General features: G+C 34.1%; 1 protein-coding gene across 4 annotated transcripts in view; it reads left to right on the top strand.

Annotated features, from left to right (window-relative positions):
- Positions 1-12,659, top strand: part of LOC106458340 (zinc finger protein 423-like) — a 189,310-nt gene extending 176,651 nt beyond the window's left edge. For 3 of the 4 annotated variants that reach the window (XM_022384528.1, XM_022384527.1, XM_022384530.1), the window contains 3 exons: positions 7,678-7,878; positions 8,134-8,235; positions 8,874-12,659. In XM_022384528.1, coding sequence (XP_022240236.1) covers positions 7,678-7,878; positions 8,134-8,235; positions 8,874-12,128 — 3,558 coding nt within the window. In that variant the 3' untranslated portion in view covers positions 12,129-12,659. The remainder of the gene's footprint in view (positions 1-7,677; positions 7,879-8,133; positions 8,236-8,873) is intronic. The other variant, XM_022384529.1, reaches the window with a different exon arrangement.
- Positions 12,660-15,076: the final 2,417 nt, after the last annotated feature.

Genomic DNA, 15,076 nt, shown 5'->3' with positions numbered 1-15,076 from the left:
ATAGCCCTCGTGTAGCTTTGCGCAAAATTCAAAACAAACAAACAAACCAAACTGATACAGATCTACGAGAAACGAATTAGTTGTAATAAAGGTGGGTTTCCTGACGTTCGACAATTAAGAATAGATTCCTTCATCTACACGAAAGATTCAGTCAAACAGTTTTATTATTAAAAAGAAAATATAAAGTATAAATTTAGGCCTACTAGTTGTACGTTTGAAACTCGTAGAACATCGTCAACATTCGTAGCGTAATACAATTTTTGATAGGATAAAAATATTAGCGATTATCTTTGTTAAGCGCCCAAAAGAACGCGTTATAAACTTACAAAGTGATTTATACCGAAGCGTTTACTTCTGAAAACATTTTTAACAGATTGGTTATAAAAAAAATAAAAAAAAAGCGTGTAAGAAACTGAATAATCACCAGAATTTAATCCATGGCTTCGTATGACTGATAATCACGAGACATTAAAATTAGAACGGTAACCAATATATTCTCAATAATATTTAACGCAATTTCTTTTATTTATAAATGATTTTGTTTTAGGTTACCAACATTTTGATGTGTGTCAGTACAGTAGAAACAGGGCAAAAGTTGTAAAAAAATATCTACCCTGCATATTAAGGACTCTAATTAAAAAATAAATTTCATCTAAAATTATAGAAGTGACTTGTATGCGAACAATTCGTAAGCCAGAAATATATTTTTTAATGTTTTGTACTTGGCAATTTTTGAAATTAAGGAAATGCATCGGAGCAACAAGTGGTCTCATGCATGAAGTTCATATAGCCGTATGATATTGTCTTAGGGTAAGCAACATAGCATGTGGACAGGATGTGAAGCTAAAGATTAATTTTCTATCGAATTGCCTTACATTGTGAGCTTTTGAACTTTGGAATGTGTTGAAATGAAATATGTATATACTGCACACATGCATGCATACAGACGTGTGTATGAATATAAATATATACACACATATGTATATATCTGGTATATGTACATATTTATATATAGATAGCTATGACACATTCATGGTAAACGTCAAATATTAATTTGTATATTTATTCAATAACTTATGTACAATAGTGTATATATATATATATATTAACCATTTTCTTTCACCTCATACATTATTTTCTTTCGATTTGATTATTTCTTGACACGTTGACCTCTAGAGATGATGCCTTCTGAACCAATTGAATGTGGACAGTTGTCATAAATTACATCAGTCACATCACTAACACCATTGAACCTAATATTTGACGTGTATTTATCTCAAATGTACGAAGTTCTAGCAAACAGCATAACTAACGAGAAAACTATATTTCTAAACTTCGCGCACATATGTAATAATAGCAAGATTTATAATAACAAAAAAAGTGTTTTTATTAATTTTCATTAACCCATTATTTCACTTATCCATATGAGACTTATTCTATATTTGCTTTTGTTTCTTCTTCCAAGATGAATAGCACTAACTGAGGTCAGTGGGCACTCATGGTTAAATCTGTTATAATTGAATTTCACGCCCCATAAAATTCACGAGTCCATAGGGTTAACATAAGTTTTTTTTTTTGTTGTTGTTGTTGTTTTGAGCGGGCATTTTGTAAATGAAAAATACGAGAAAATTTCTTCTTTCAAAACTTACTCCCATTATTATCTCACAAACTATAGTGAATTAAAAGGCAATAATGATTCTATATTCTTATTTCGTGTTAATATTGCTAGTTATACTGTAAACTGGATTGAGTTTTGTGTTAATATATATGTTGTTGTTCACATTTTTCGTGTGGAACTTTATTGCTTTGCAAAAACTCGCGCAGTGCTTTTTTTTTTGCGAGTACAAATCTTGGTTGTTGATATTTTTTTCTTGTTAAGTTTACCATCAGCGACCGTTTTAAATTCGGTGGTATAATCTAACCGTCATAAAATTGTAGCTGTCAAACGAGTTTCAGGTGTGTTGGGTGAGGTGTACATCCGTTGCATAAGAAAGTTTGGCACGATATACAAAGACGTTTGACCACAAAGTAAGAATGTAATAATACAATTCGAACAAAAATATAGGATACTCATTTCCTGTTGTTTGCTTTGAGTAGTTTGATACTTAAGCGTATTTCGTCCATTAATCTGTATTATCTGTAGCTTTGTGTCTGTTTAATTAACAAAATAAAAATAGATGTGGTATCATCTTAACCTGGGCAAGAAAAATAGATGAATGAAAATACATATTTCTTGTTAACTGTTTGGTTTTCTTTCTAGTTGAAGAATACTGTTATTCTACCTGTAAGCCAGATTTTAATTTTGTGCAGACTGATGTATTATTATTTTCTTTGCGTATATAAGAACACATTGATTACATACTTATCGTGTGTAAAATAATGAAAGTCACATAGTAATTAATGGATGTTGTGTCAAACTGAAGAGCTGTATTTACAGCTTCACAAACATTGTTTGACGAAACTCACCTTTTCACAAATATTGCGTATCAGTCTAGCAGACACATTAAATTTCAAACTTTTATGCAAATAACACTGTAAAAAAAGATTCTGTTTGTACAAAGAAAAGATGCATTTGTTATTCAAATACTATAGCTTCAACATTAGAAGAATAACTCAAATGGTGTTTTACAGACAAACAAGATTCCTTGAAACAAGGATCTAAGTGATGGATCTTCTACATACACTAATCCTGCTTATCTACTTAAGGTGCAGTTATTATGTAAGGGTTGTTCAAATAAGTATTATGTCACCATTTCTCAAGAGGGGAACTGTTAATTTATGATCGTAAAAAAAAAACACTTCAAGTAATTATGAGGAGGTATTCAGGCCTCCCCTGAGGAGCGATGTCCCACTGAGATGTGACCATTGATTTGACCTGGGATCGAGAATAAACTAAGTGGCATGGAAAAAGGAATGCTAGGTTTCGACCGTACACTGTTCTCTTCATTATTCTCGACAGTTGTTTATTGGCTTTTGTAGCTGATAATTTTGTGAGATAAAGACAGTAATTCAGTTTCAAATATAACAAGGATAACGTGCCCATATGAATTGGCTGTTGCTTACCAGTCATAGGAATGTATTGCAAATACCTAAACATTTAAATTAATATAAAGATTATTAATCTATTTTCACGAGAAAACTTTGAATTTTTAAACAATGTTTCATTTCCTTCTCACCAAATGAAAATAGATTTTATAATGTTGGTTAGATAACGTTTTGAAAAAGCTAGATTAATCTAAAATACTGTTGCATATCGAATAAGTCTTGAAATTATATTTATAGATAATTATGGATAAGATCTTTAGCATGTAACCAATACTGAATGAAAATGTTTTTTATTTTTAATTGTAATTCAAAATACTCGTGCTGAATACTCTAAAAATGTTAATGACAATGAAAATAATTCTAATATATTACAAAAGTAACTGTTAACAAGTTTCATATCAATATCCACTTCACCAAACATGAAATAAAAATAGTTTGTTTCGATATTTAAAAAAGCGAAGAGACGTATTTGAATTATCGTAACGAGCTTTTTTTTTATACGTGTATGTATTTAGAATAGCTTAATGAAATTTTACTAAATGATATAATTGATATTTATTCCAAACGGATTATCTGCAGGATTAAAGGTATTGATGATCAGTATTAAATAACAGACTCGATTTTAGTTCACTGTTTAATTGAAACGTCAAGAAATGACGTTATGTTGATTTAGAAGCAAACGCTCATCAACTGTTATATTATGCCAAAAATATATTTAAATTTTGCAGTAATAAACGAGAATAAAGAAACATTTACATGATAATCTACATGATAAATAAGGAACATTCAAAATAACTCTAGACTGACATTATTAAGATGTCCAGTTGTTTTAGATCTCTCGAAATCTTAAGAAATACTTTCACCTGAGTAGGGATATTAATGTTCCCTTTGTATTTGAATCATCCCTAATATGTTTTAATTTAGGCTTATTGGGTGGATTAGGGAAGGTGAAAAGCAAATTGTACAGTTTTCATGTCTGTAAAACAGTCTCTCTCTATTTTTTTTTTGTTTTGTTTTGAGAACCACTCCTTAATTCTGACAGAACCAAAAATAACTATGCTTGTTAACTAAATGGTCGTTATAAATTAAATTGTGAAGCAGGTGGAACATTTCAAACGAAAAAGGAAGAACAGCTATGACTTTTAACCATTAAACTTGTGACAAGAAAACACTGACGAATTCGGCAATAAACTATACCGCTTCGTTTGGCTTTATGAATATATAGCTGAGATATTGAAAGACCCAATCCAAATAAATGCACGTGTTACATAATTTCTTTTTTATTTCAGCTCAAACTTGTTTCATACACATTTGATTATTTTATCTTAGTTCTATTTGGTTATCTTAACTATGATCATAAGTGTTTGTGTATTTTTGATCGCTAAAAGAATTATTAAATTACAAAGTATAAGTTCTTAAGAATATTTTTTTTTTTTACATGCGATACAATATAATTTTATCCCAGTGTATCCTATTTCTTAAGGTGATAAAACATAGAATAATTTCCTTATGTATCACATTTATTGTAGATATTAATAAACAGTCACTGAAGGTTTGATTCACCTTGTCATAGAACAGAAACGTGCATTCGAAGTCATTTCATTGCATCATTTTGACAGTCAGCAGCTTCACTGTAAAAAGCCCATAACATATTTATCGTTTCTGTATCTCTAGCGCATTTAGATTTCATAAACTGTTGTTTTTAAAATCATCATGTTTAAACTCGAAATATAGTCATATAGACATAAAACTTCAGCCCCCCTCCCCAACAGTGGCTCAGCGATAAGTCTGAAGGCTTATAACGTTAAAAACCGGGTTTCGATTCCCGTGGTGGGCGCAGCACAGATAGTTCATTGCGTATCTTTGCGCTTAACAATAAACAAACATAATGCTCTACTTTTTACTTGAAATTATTGTTCAACATATTATATAGGGGAAGATGACTTGTATGTATTTAATTGAAGTTTGTCGTGCAATGTAAATGTAATGTAGAAATGTTTTTTTCAGTCTCGTAAATTAAGCTTGTAATATTCAAAGAATATTTTAATCTGGTTTGTTTATATAGATCACAACCTCTAAAAGCCATGTCATGAGAACTTGTGCCAGTATAATGACTGACTATTTTATGATGTAGGTGCATGATGACACACATTTATGTGTCGTTTATTAATTAACCTAGTAACGGGAAGCAAAGGAATTATTAATGAACTTGGTAACCAGAAGCAAAGGAATGAAGAGGAAGTAATATGTATTTTGAAAACGGAAACATTCGTAATATTTTCAAATAATGGCCACCTCGTGAATTGTTTGTTATGAATTTCGCGCAAAGGTACACGAGGGCTAGCTGCGCTAACCGTCCATAATTTAGCAGTGGAAGACTAGAGAGAAGGCAGCTAGTCATCATTACCCACCGCCAACTCTTGGGCTACTCTTTTACCAACGAATAGTGGGATTGACCGTCACATTATAACGCCCCCACGGCTGAAAGGGCGAGCATGTTTGGTGTGACGGGGATTCGAAACTGCAGATTGTGAACCGAGCGCCCTAACCACCTGGCCATACCGGGCCTCACCTCGTAAAAGAAGAAAGTACGTTATCAGTATTCTTTATTGTATAATTATAAATTAAACCACAGCACCATTTTCTTACACCGATGTATCATTAAAGTTTGTCAAACGATACCCACTTTCGTAGTATTTTCTTGTTATAGTATGAAATAATGATTTGAATAGTGAGTTTTGAACAAACTGTGGAATTATGATGCATAAATCTGAAGTGTGAATTTTAATTCTATTTGTTCTTGCCGACTATTTTTTTGTTTCTGCATTGAGTGAACTGCAGGATATGAGAAAATCCCAATTTGGAAAGTAACGTTTAAATAAACAGCAGTAATAAAAGAGCAATATTCCAGTGCATCAGCGGTAAGTTTACAGATTGCAAAATCCATGGTTCGATTCTCCATAGTGGACAGAGTACAAATTGTCTGTTAGGAAGCTTTGAGCTAGAACAAAGAAAACCCAAATTAAAGGTCAATAATGGTATATTTATTTCTCAAATAATATTAATAAGAATGGTATTGGTTAAAGAACAATAACATTTTTAGACATATGTTTAATGGGAGTTATAGAGAGAGACTGTTTTCCACGTTCAGGTTGTATGTTCTTCATCTTATTAGTTTGCCAAAGTGTCGTCGCGAATCCTATGTTTTAGTTTCGTAATTCTTCTTTTGATATTTACAAATAGTAAAGTATCAAGTATTATGTTTTTCGTGATGAGTTTTCTTTTTTAAAAAAAAGTTCATTGTAACTACGGATCACTAGGAAATATATGAAATTTGAATCATTCACAAATGATGTAGTTATGTTGTTTTTATTCAGATATTTCGCACAAACACAGTTAACATTAGGAAAATAAGCAAATAATGTTTATCAAAAAGTGATATTTTATGGGGAAAATCACACCACAATATAGAATTTATAAGCAAAAAAAACTTAGTTTTAAAGTTTGTAAAAATGGATGTACTTCTGAAACTTCGTTCATTTGGCTCACAGTAGCTTAGCGGTGTGTCTGAGACCCAATATAGCTAAAAATTGGGTTTCGATAACTGTGGTGGGAAGAGCACAGATGGATAGCCCATTGTGTAATTTTGCGCTTAACAATTGGCGCGTTCATTTGTATAACCACTACACTATTTTTATGTATGTGCTGCCATCTGTTATCTATCAAAATTATTTTTAAAAAACAAGAATGAATTCACAATCACGTTAAATGTGACAAAAATACTATATACCGTATTAATTGTTTTACACGAACTTTAATATAACTAGACAGATGCTTCAACTAATTTAATGTGAAATGTGGCTAGTGCTAGTCAACTGTAATCTCCATAGAATATTTCGTTAAATTGAACCGTAGTTTGCTATTCGTTTATGTAGATATGTTAATACAATACTCATAAGAAGAACACCAAGGCGACGTATGTTTATATTTTTTCGGCGAAAATGACAAGGCGAAATGTAAAATAATTTAGTTTTTTAAATATTACCACCAAACACTTCCTATTGGTTGTGCTCTATTTATTTCTTGAATGTTGACGTTTGAAACGTAATATTGATGGCAAATACATTTTTTTTTCAATAGAACGTAACGTATTTTAATAAAGAGCTTCAGTAAAATCCTTGATTACATTTTATCGCGAACAGTTTCTTATAAAATAAAAAGTTCTTATGTTACTTTTTTTTTGCCTGAGCAATACTTTCATGTCCTGTGATCTTGAAGGAAGATTGTAATTTTTTTCCGTTTAATAAATATATTCTTTGTCATCGACAGAAAGTGTGTTTATTGTTTATATATTGTGTACTTTTCAACAAATTTAAAATCATTTGGAAGCCTTACAGATAAATAAAGCACAAGGGAATCGTCCTAAATCCAGAATTATTCTAACTTGATGGTTATAATGTGACAATATAACCCGTGTCAATCTGGTATTATTATTCGCAGTAGGTGATATTGCAGCTGGCATGCTCTCTGCAGAGGTTCTGCTTCAAAAACAGCTTGGTATTAGGCGGTCGTACTTAGCTATTTGATGAAGTCATCAGTCTAATTGAGCTCTTTTCCCTTGTGTTTCATCAGGCCCACGTCGAGACCCACCGCGAAGGGAGCGCCTCACCGAGCGAGAAGACGAGCCAGTGTGCCTTCTGCCATGAATTCTGCCCTAGTCCAGGGGCTCTCCGACTGCATATGGAACAAAGCCACCCCTCCGAAGCTCAAGGAAAATGCCCAGTATGTCGAGATATCTTTTCTTCAGTGCAGTCTTTGATCCACCATAAAAAGGTAAATCGTGGTATTTGAACCCCAGGAGTTCCACATTAGGACTGATTCTAGAGAATGTTTTGTTCCAAGTAGTTTATCAACTCAGAAAATTATCAGCGTCCTTGACTGTTTGTTTTTAAAACAAAAAACAACAATATTTGAAATTTAATAAGATGACAGTTTTTATATAATATCATTATTCATAACGCGTTTACTTCTCTTAAGACTATAAGTACACAGTTATCTGACAATACTCGACGTTTCTAATTGATTCAGAATCCGACTGTGATAATAGAAGTACAGCCTAACTTCCTCTGGAGACTGAAAATGAGTCTAAACAAACATAAGTTAGACATCACAAGTTATTATCTAATGATGGTGAGATTTTTGTTTTATTAAAAACATGCGTTTTAAGACACTTAGTTATAGATGAATAAGAATAAAACAAAAGCACTGTGTTCAAAATTTTATACACTTACCGTAATAAATGGCTGTTCGTGTACTGTACGTTAAACTAATATCATTAATACCATTATTCATCAGGTAATATCTTTAGAATAATTTGAAAGTGCTTTGTAATTGTAGTTGTAAACTATTTTGGTTTTACCAGCCTCATACAGGTTTGTCTTACACTGGGTGGTTGGTTTCTCTGTTGACTGTGAATTTATGTCATTGACAATGTCAGTTTAGCAAAACTCTGTAATTTCGAAATTGGAGTAGCACCAAGTTTCCTTTAGAGCAAATCAGAAACTTTAATTTTGTTATAAAGTGAATCCTATTTACTTTAAATGACTTCTAAAGGCTTTCAAATTTTTACTCAATATCATTTCATAAGAGAATGCAGTGAGAAACTTCTTTCACTGTAACTGTTTTATGTGATTGTTTTCAAATGTTTTTGGTTTTCCTTCAACGCTTAGAAATGAATCTTTGAATTACGTTATTGTAGTCTCTACTATTTTTTGTATTGTAATTTTACTTTGAAATGGAATATGACCGATATTTAAACATTTTCTTAGGTTCACACTGATGCCGAAATGGAGGATATTAGCAGTAGTGCTGAAAGTAAGAGAGAATCTACTAAGTTCCTATGCGGTTTCTGTGCAAAAGGTAGCTTTTCTACATTAGAAGCTTTACAATTACATGTGCAAACAGAGCATGCGCCAACATCGGGGGAAGATGTGGGGCAACTTCTTCTAAATTCTCCATCCTATTTTAACCTTTCTTCATTGGCGCTTACATTACAGCAGCATCAAGCGCGTAGCAACAACGGAAGTTTTAGCTGTGAATATTGTAATATGAAATTTAATAGTGTCCATAGTCTTCAGAAACACACACTTACCATTCATAGTTTTACAGATCTTTTTCCTAAAGTGCAAGAAAACCTTTACTGTCCGCAGTGCAATATGGGATTTCCCAGTACTGTTTCCCTCACAGAACACACGAAAACGTTCCACGAGAATAGAAATGAAAGTCCGAAACATAATGTAACTGCAACGAAAGACGGTACCTTAAGTACCCTCAGCAACAGCAGTGGATTTTGGGATAAAACTTCAACTAAAGCTCAATCATATTCGACAAAAGAATCAACAGTCAACGGAGGTATCCCATCCTTCCCACACAGTGGGCCCTTACTTTGTAGTCAGTGTAATGCTGCATTCCCAGATTTTGAGTCTTTTCGGACTCATCTTAAGACGCACTTAGAAGCGGCAATCCAGAATTTTACTTGTAGTGAGTGCGAGGTTGAGTTTCCTACAGAACAGCAACTAGATGCGCACGTAGTGACGCATTTCTTATCAACATCAACAGAGTATGGTTGCAGATGTTGTCTCAAACTTTTCACCAAACCAGACGAACTCCAGAAACACTTGATGGATATCCACGCTCATCATCTGTATAGATGTTCTCTCTGTAAGGAAATATTTGATTCTAAAGTAAGCATTCAGGTTCATTTTGCTGTAAAGCACAGTAATGAATGTCGACTCTTCAAGTGCACGAGTTGTAATGCAGTCTTTCGCTCTGAAATGGAGTTCCAACTACACGTTAAAGTAATGCATTTGTACAAAATTCACCCTTTTCGCTGCCTACTTTGTGATCAGTGTTTCTCAACAGAATTTCAACTTCAGTATCATTTGAACACTCACAAAAAGGAGTTCTCTTGTGCCTCGTGTAACGAAGCCTTCCATGTCGAATTCCTTTTGGATAAGCACATGCAGGCTTGTCACAATCAAGAAGCCAAGGGTCCATCAGCGAGCAACCAGTTATCTATGTCTGCCGACGGTGTACAGAATCTTAGCCTTAAGCCATTAAACGGTAGAAGTGAGACGCTAACACCCTCTCTAAAGTGTAAAAAAGATTTTAGCTGCGAAATATGTGATGGTATTTTTTCATCGGAGAGCCACCTGAACTCTCATCGCCGGCAAGTTCACAACATTCGAACGTCTGGTTCTCAGAAATCCGGGCAGACAACATTAAGTTTATTTTGTGCTTACTGTAATGAATCTTATAAAACTCGTTCGGAATTGGAAAACCACATGAAAACGCATACTATCAGCCCTTCCAAACACAAATGTAATATTTGTGATGAGCTTTGTCCCACTGCAGCAACACTGGCCGAACACAAGCTTAGCCACTGCAAAGTACTCACTGGTAGCATTTGCGTGACGTGTAAGAAAACGGTGAAGAACGAAGAAGAGTTCTACAGCCACATTCAGCAGCATAGCGCTATTGGTTTGCCAGTTCCGTGTGTTATCTGTCAACAAACTCTAATGTCAGACGTGGAAATCCAAGTCCATTCCAAGTTTCACCTGAAAAACTGTGATCCTCTTTATTCCTGTTGCGTCTGCACGAAGCAGTTTGAAGCCAATAATCTCATCATCACGGGGAAGCAAGACAATGGTCATACTTACATGTGTAAAGATTGTTTTCATGCTAGAAGCGAAGACCTGCGATGTCCAGAGTGTAAGGTGAAATTTGAAACTGTGAGCGCATTAGAAAAACACAAGTTGACCCATAAGAAGACGTACCAGTGTATTAAGTGTCAAATGTCATTTGAAAGCGAGGCAGAAATTCAAGCTCATGTTACTTCACACATGATACAAGAAGGGACCAGCCACGAGTGCAAGTTATGCCACACTGTGTTCGAATCTCCAGCCAAGCTCCAATGTCACCTGATTGAACATACATTTGAGGGTTGCAGTTGTTACACGTGTTACATGTGTAGTGCAGTGTTTACAGCCCCGCACTTGATCCAGCAACACATGCTAGAACATGGACTCAGTTCTCGACCCTATGACTGCGCTCATTGTCACCAGAGATTCTTCTTTCGGGCTGAGCTAGAAAACCACTCGCACATGCATAAGGAGAATATTGACAGTGGTGAACATTTAAACTGTCCAGACTGTAGTAAACTATTCAACAACATAGTTAATCTTAATAATCATCGAAAAATCCATGAACAAAATAATAATACTCTAAAGTGTTCCATGTGCCCAGAACTTTTTCATAATTCCGGCGACATGCAACAGCACTATTTTAGATGTCATGCAGACACAGAGCTTGGCAGTGGCAAAAAACTTTTTTCATGCACCGAGTGCGAGCAGGTTTTCCCCTGTCTCAGCAACCTTCAGGGGCATGTGAGGATCCATGCTCAGGGAACTAAATACACTTGCCCAGAATGTAAAAAGGAGTTTGCTCTTTCTCGAAACCTCAATATACACATGCGGTCTCATAGCGGTGAGAAACCTTATGAATGTCCCATTTGTAAAAAACGTTTTGCTCGCAAAGAAAATCGGAAGGCACATCTTAAATCTCACTCTGGCCTCAAACCTTTCATGTGTCCGCATTGTGGAAAAACATTCTCTCGCAAATGTCATGTCAAGGAACACATGCGCATTCATATCACTTCTACTACTCATCCATGTGAAAATTGCACGGAAACCTTTCGATCGCTCAAACAGTTGAAGCGTCATCTTGTGGATATCCACCAAAAGCACTACGATCATCTATGTTCTCTTTGTGGAGAAGTTTTCAACCAATCAAAAAGTCTGCAGAACCACATGCAAAAGAACCACGATGTGACAACTACAAGCTCAGAACATGATCTTCCAGAAGACTTATCTGAATCTTCTCCCGGTCAAAGTTCAGCATCGGGTGACATTAAAGACTTCGAAGAAAGCGAAACAAGTAGTTTGGTAGAAGAGGGAGATACCAGAAGTTCTTCACTTCCTGCAATACAGGATAATGTAACTTTGGCAACAAAAGTCGCGGCATAATTCTAAAGTATTGAAATATTATAGAGGGTGCTACCGGATTAGACCTGCCTTAAAAGTGACCTTCAACAGAAAATGCGGTAATGATTATTGTTTTAAGTAACTTCTAAAAAGAATTACTGAAGTATTGTAAATACTCAAAGGTTTGTATTCTTGTTTATACAATATTTTTTTTGTGCAATTATGTTTTGTACTGAATTTCTATATTTTCGCATAGCCTGTTAAAAAAAAGCGGGAGTATTTCAGTAATTCCTTTATTTATTAATTATCAAACAGGAAGTAAATTCTTCCAGTGATGTTTATATTGCTAAAATGCAACAGTATTGGTTGTTTTATCTATTTTTCTTTTGTGTGTAGTGATCTCAAGGATAAGTCATCACTTGATATAATATTTCTAATATCATATTACAGTTAATCATGTTGACGGTTTACTTTAACTCAAAGGAGTAAAGGGATGGAGACTTTTTTGTTTGGGTTATGTTCCTTAGGAGTCGGATGTCTCCTCTATATAAAGAGTTGTACGCTTTATAGGTTCTGGTAAATTAAAGATAGATATTTGTCAACTAACATTTTCGTCTTTATTTCCTTATTTTACATTGGTCATTAATAATTACACAGGCCTGCGATGGTTTATTGACTTGAAAATTTTACATGTTCTACAGTAATTCCTGTACGCTGAGGCCCGGATATGGCCAGGTGGTTAGGGCGCTCGACTCGCAATCTGAGGGTCGCGGATTAGAGTCCGCGTCACACCAAACATGCTCGCCCTTTCAGCCGTGGAGACGTTATAATGTGACGGTCAATCCCACTATTCGTTGGTAAAAGAGTAGCCCAAGAGTTGGCGGTGAGTGGTGATGACTAGCTGGCTTCCCTCTAGTCTTACACTGCTAAATTAGGGACGGCTAGCGCAGATAGCCCTCGTGTAGCTTTGCGCGAAATTCAAAAACAAACCAAACCTGTACGCTGAATCCCAAAATGATATCCATTTTTCACCATTACGTACAGATTTTTCACAAAACGTCATATGTACTTTTACATAAGTGAATCATTTTCATTGAAATCGGATCACATTTTGTTATGCTTAAAATGTTGACAACCACTGCTTATAGATTTCTCTAGAACAATCGCGACGTGAGAGTTTTATCGATCGTTCTAGAACCCAAACATAACAAACATAATAACAAAAATATTCGTTGTGGTAAACGAAATAATAATTTGATCTAAGTAAGTTTTTCTTCTTTCCGATTTGTAAAAAAATCCTCACGTGATAGAAAAAAAATTAATATTATTTTTGAAATCTGCGTAGCAGAATTATAGAAATTCCGTTATTAAAACCAAAACAACTTTTATGAAGTATAAATTCGCAGGCCTGTGTAATTAAACATTTTCGAAGCCTTAAAGATCTAAACGGTTTATACTAATGTATAGTGACCATGACATTTACAAGCGTGATAACCCTTCAGTCTGAGGGCTCACACTGCTAAAAAATGGGCTTCGATACTCGTTGTAGGCACAGCGCAGATAGCCCATTGTTTAGCTTTGTGTTTTAACAACAAACAAACAAGCGTCATATTAACTTTTATTCACCAATACATATTGAAGAGACACCATGAAATATTCCTACTGTCGATCGTGGTATAGAAAAGAAAACATTTTAATATTACATGATTAGCTTCCTTCTCTAAGAATAGGAATAGGATCTTACAATATTTAACTCTGCCCCCTCCCCCCCCCCCAGAAATCGTGAATATAGCAAATGTTCTATAACATGTGTTAAATAATTGATTGGCAGATGTGTTTTTCTTGAATTTCTGTAATGAGACTGTGAGTCTAAAGGTGAAATATGCAGAGTAAAATTACCATTAACAGTAACTCCAGCATTTTACATTAGAAATGACAAACGAATGTTAAAAACAATTAACAAATTTGTTTCTCGGTTAGACTAATAATAGGTCAATGCTACTATGAATGAAGATAATTTAAGATTAGTAAATTAATATTTCAAATTGCGATGTTAAATGTTTCAGATTCTGAATATCTGAACTTTGACTTTTAAGTAATCAATTTATTTGCGAGCGCACGGTGTATATGTTACATATTAACATTAAACACCACCGGTCATGAAACGTATATTCGTTCCAAATCGATTTGTTCATCTTAAAGCCATAAAAATAGCACCAGCGCTAGACCACTACTATGTCTGTCATATCAAGTCGGCCTAATGAGCCCTGGTATCTAAAGAAAGGCCTCGTCGGCACTGGAAATTTCAGAAGTACCATAGTTACTATACGTACGGTAACATTGGCAACACTGTGAACTCTAACAACATTTTAATAATACACGAAATACTTTTATTTCGCAACATTCACGGTGTTTTGTGCATATTACAATGTAAACTCACGTGTAACTGCAAAAAGTTGAAATGTACACGTACACAAAGCTGTTACTATTATTGTTATGTGTGACTTCTTTTGAAGAAATGAAAAGTGAGATTTGGAGGAACTCGAACTCTCGATTTTGCATACTTTGGAGATGCACCTTTAAAGTTTCTATAGCCTAAATACTATGTGGAGTAATTTGTAGTGGTTTATTAAATAATTAAATTATTACTTTAAGTAAGCATTATTCTTATAGTATACAATCTAATGGAAAGTAGAAAAATATAACTTTACACAGAACAATCATATCTAAGATATTAGGAAACAATTAAAACGACTGATAAAACACAATTCAAGAACTCTTTTTCAGACGATTTACTTTAATTATACCAAGCAAGTTCATGTGTAAAAATTAGTTGAAATCAATTGGGTATTTTATCATCTATGTATAGTGAGACACAAATAGATAAACAAGTATGTGCTTTCTAATGTTAATACAGCATTATAAAGAAAAAATAAATAAATACCGTATCCTTTATTAATTCACGTTGTGTGTTTGTGAAATTCTTTGTC

Source organism: Limulus polyphemus, unplaced genomic scaffold (genome assembly GCF_000517525.1).
Source record: "Limulus polyphemus unplaced genomic scaffold, Limulus_polyphemus-2.1.2 Scaffold448, whole genome shotgun sequence".
In the NCBI taxonomy this organism is placed as follows: Eukaryota; Metazoa; Arthropoda; class Merostomata; order Xiphosura; family Limulidae; genus Limulus; species Limulus polyphemus.
Note: the sequence above shows the minus strand (reverse complement) of the source record. Positions and strands in the feature narration are given on the sequence as shown.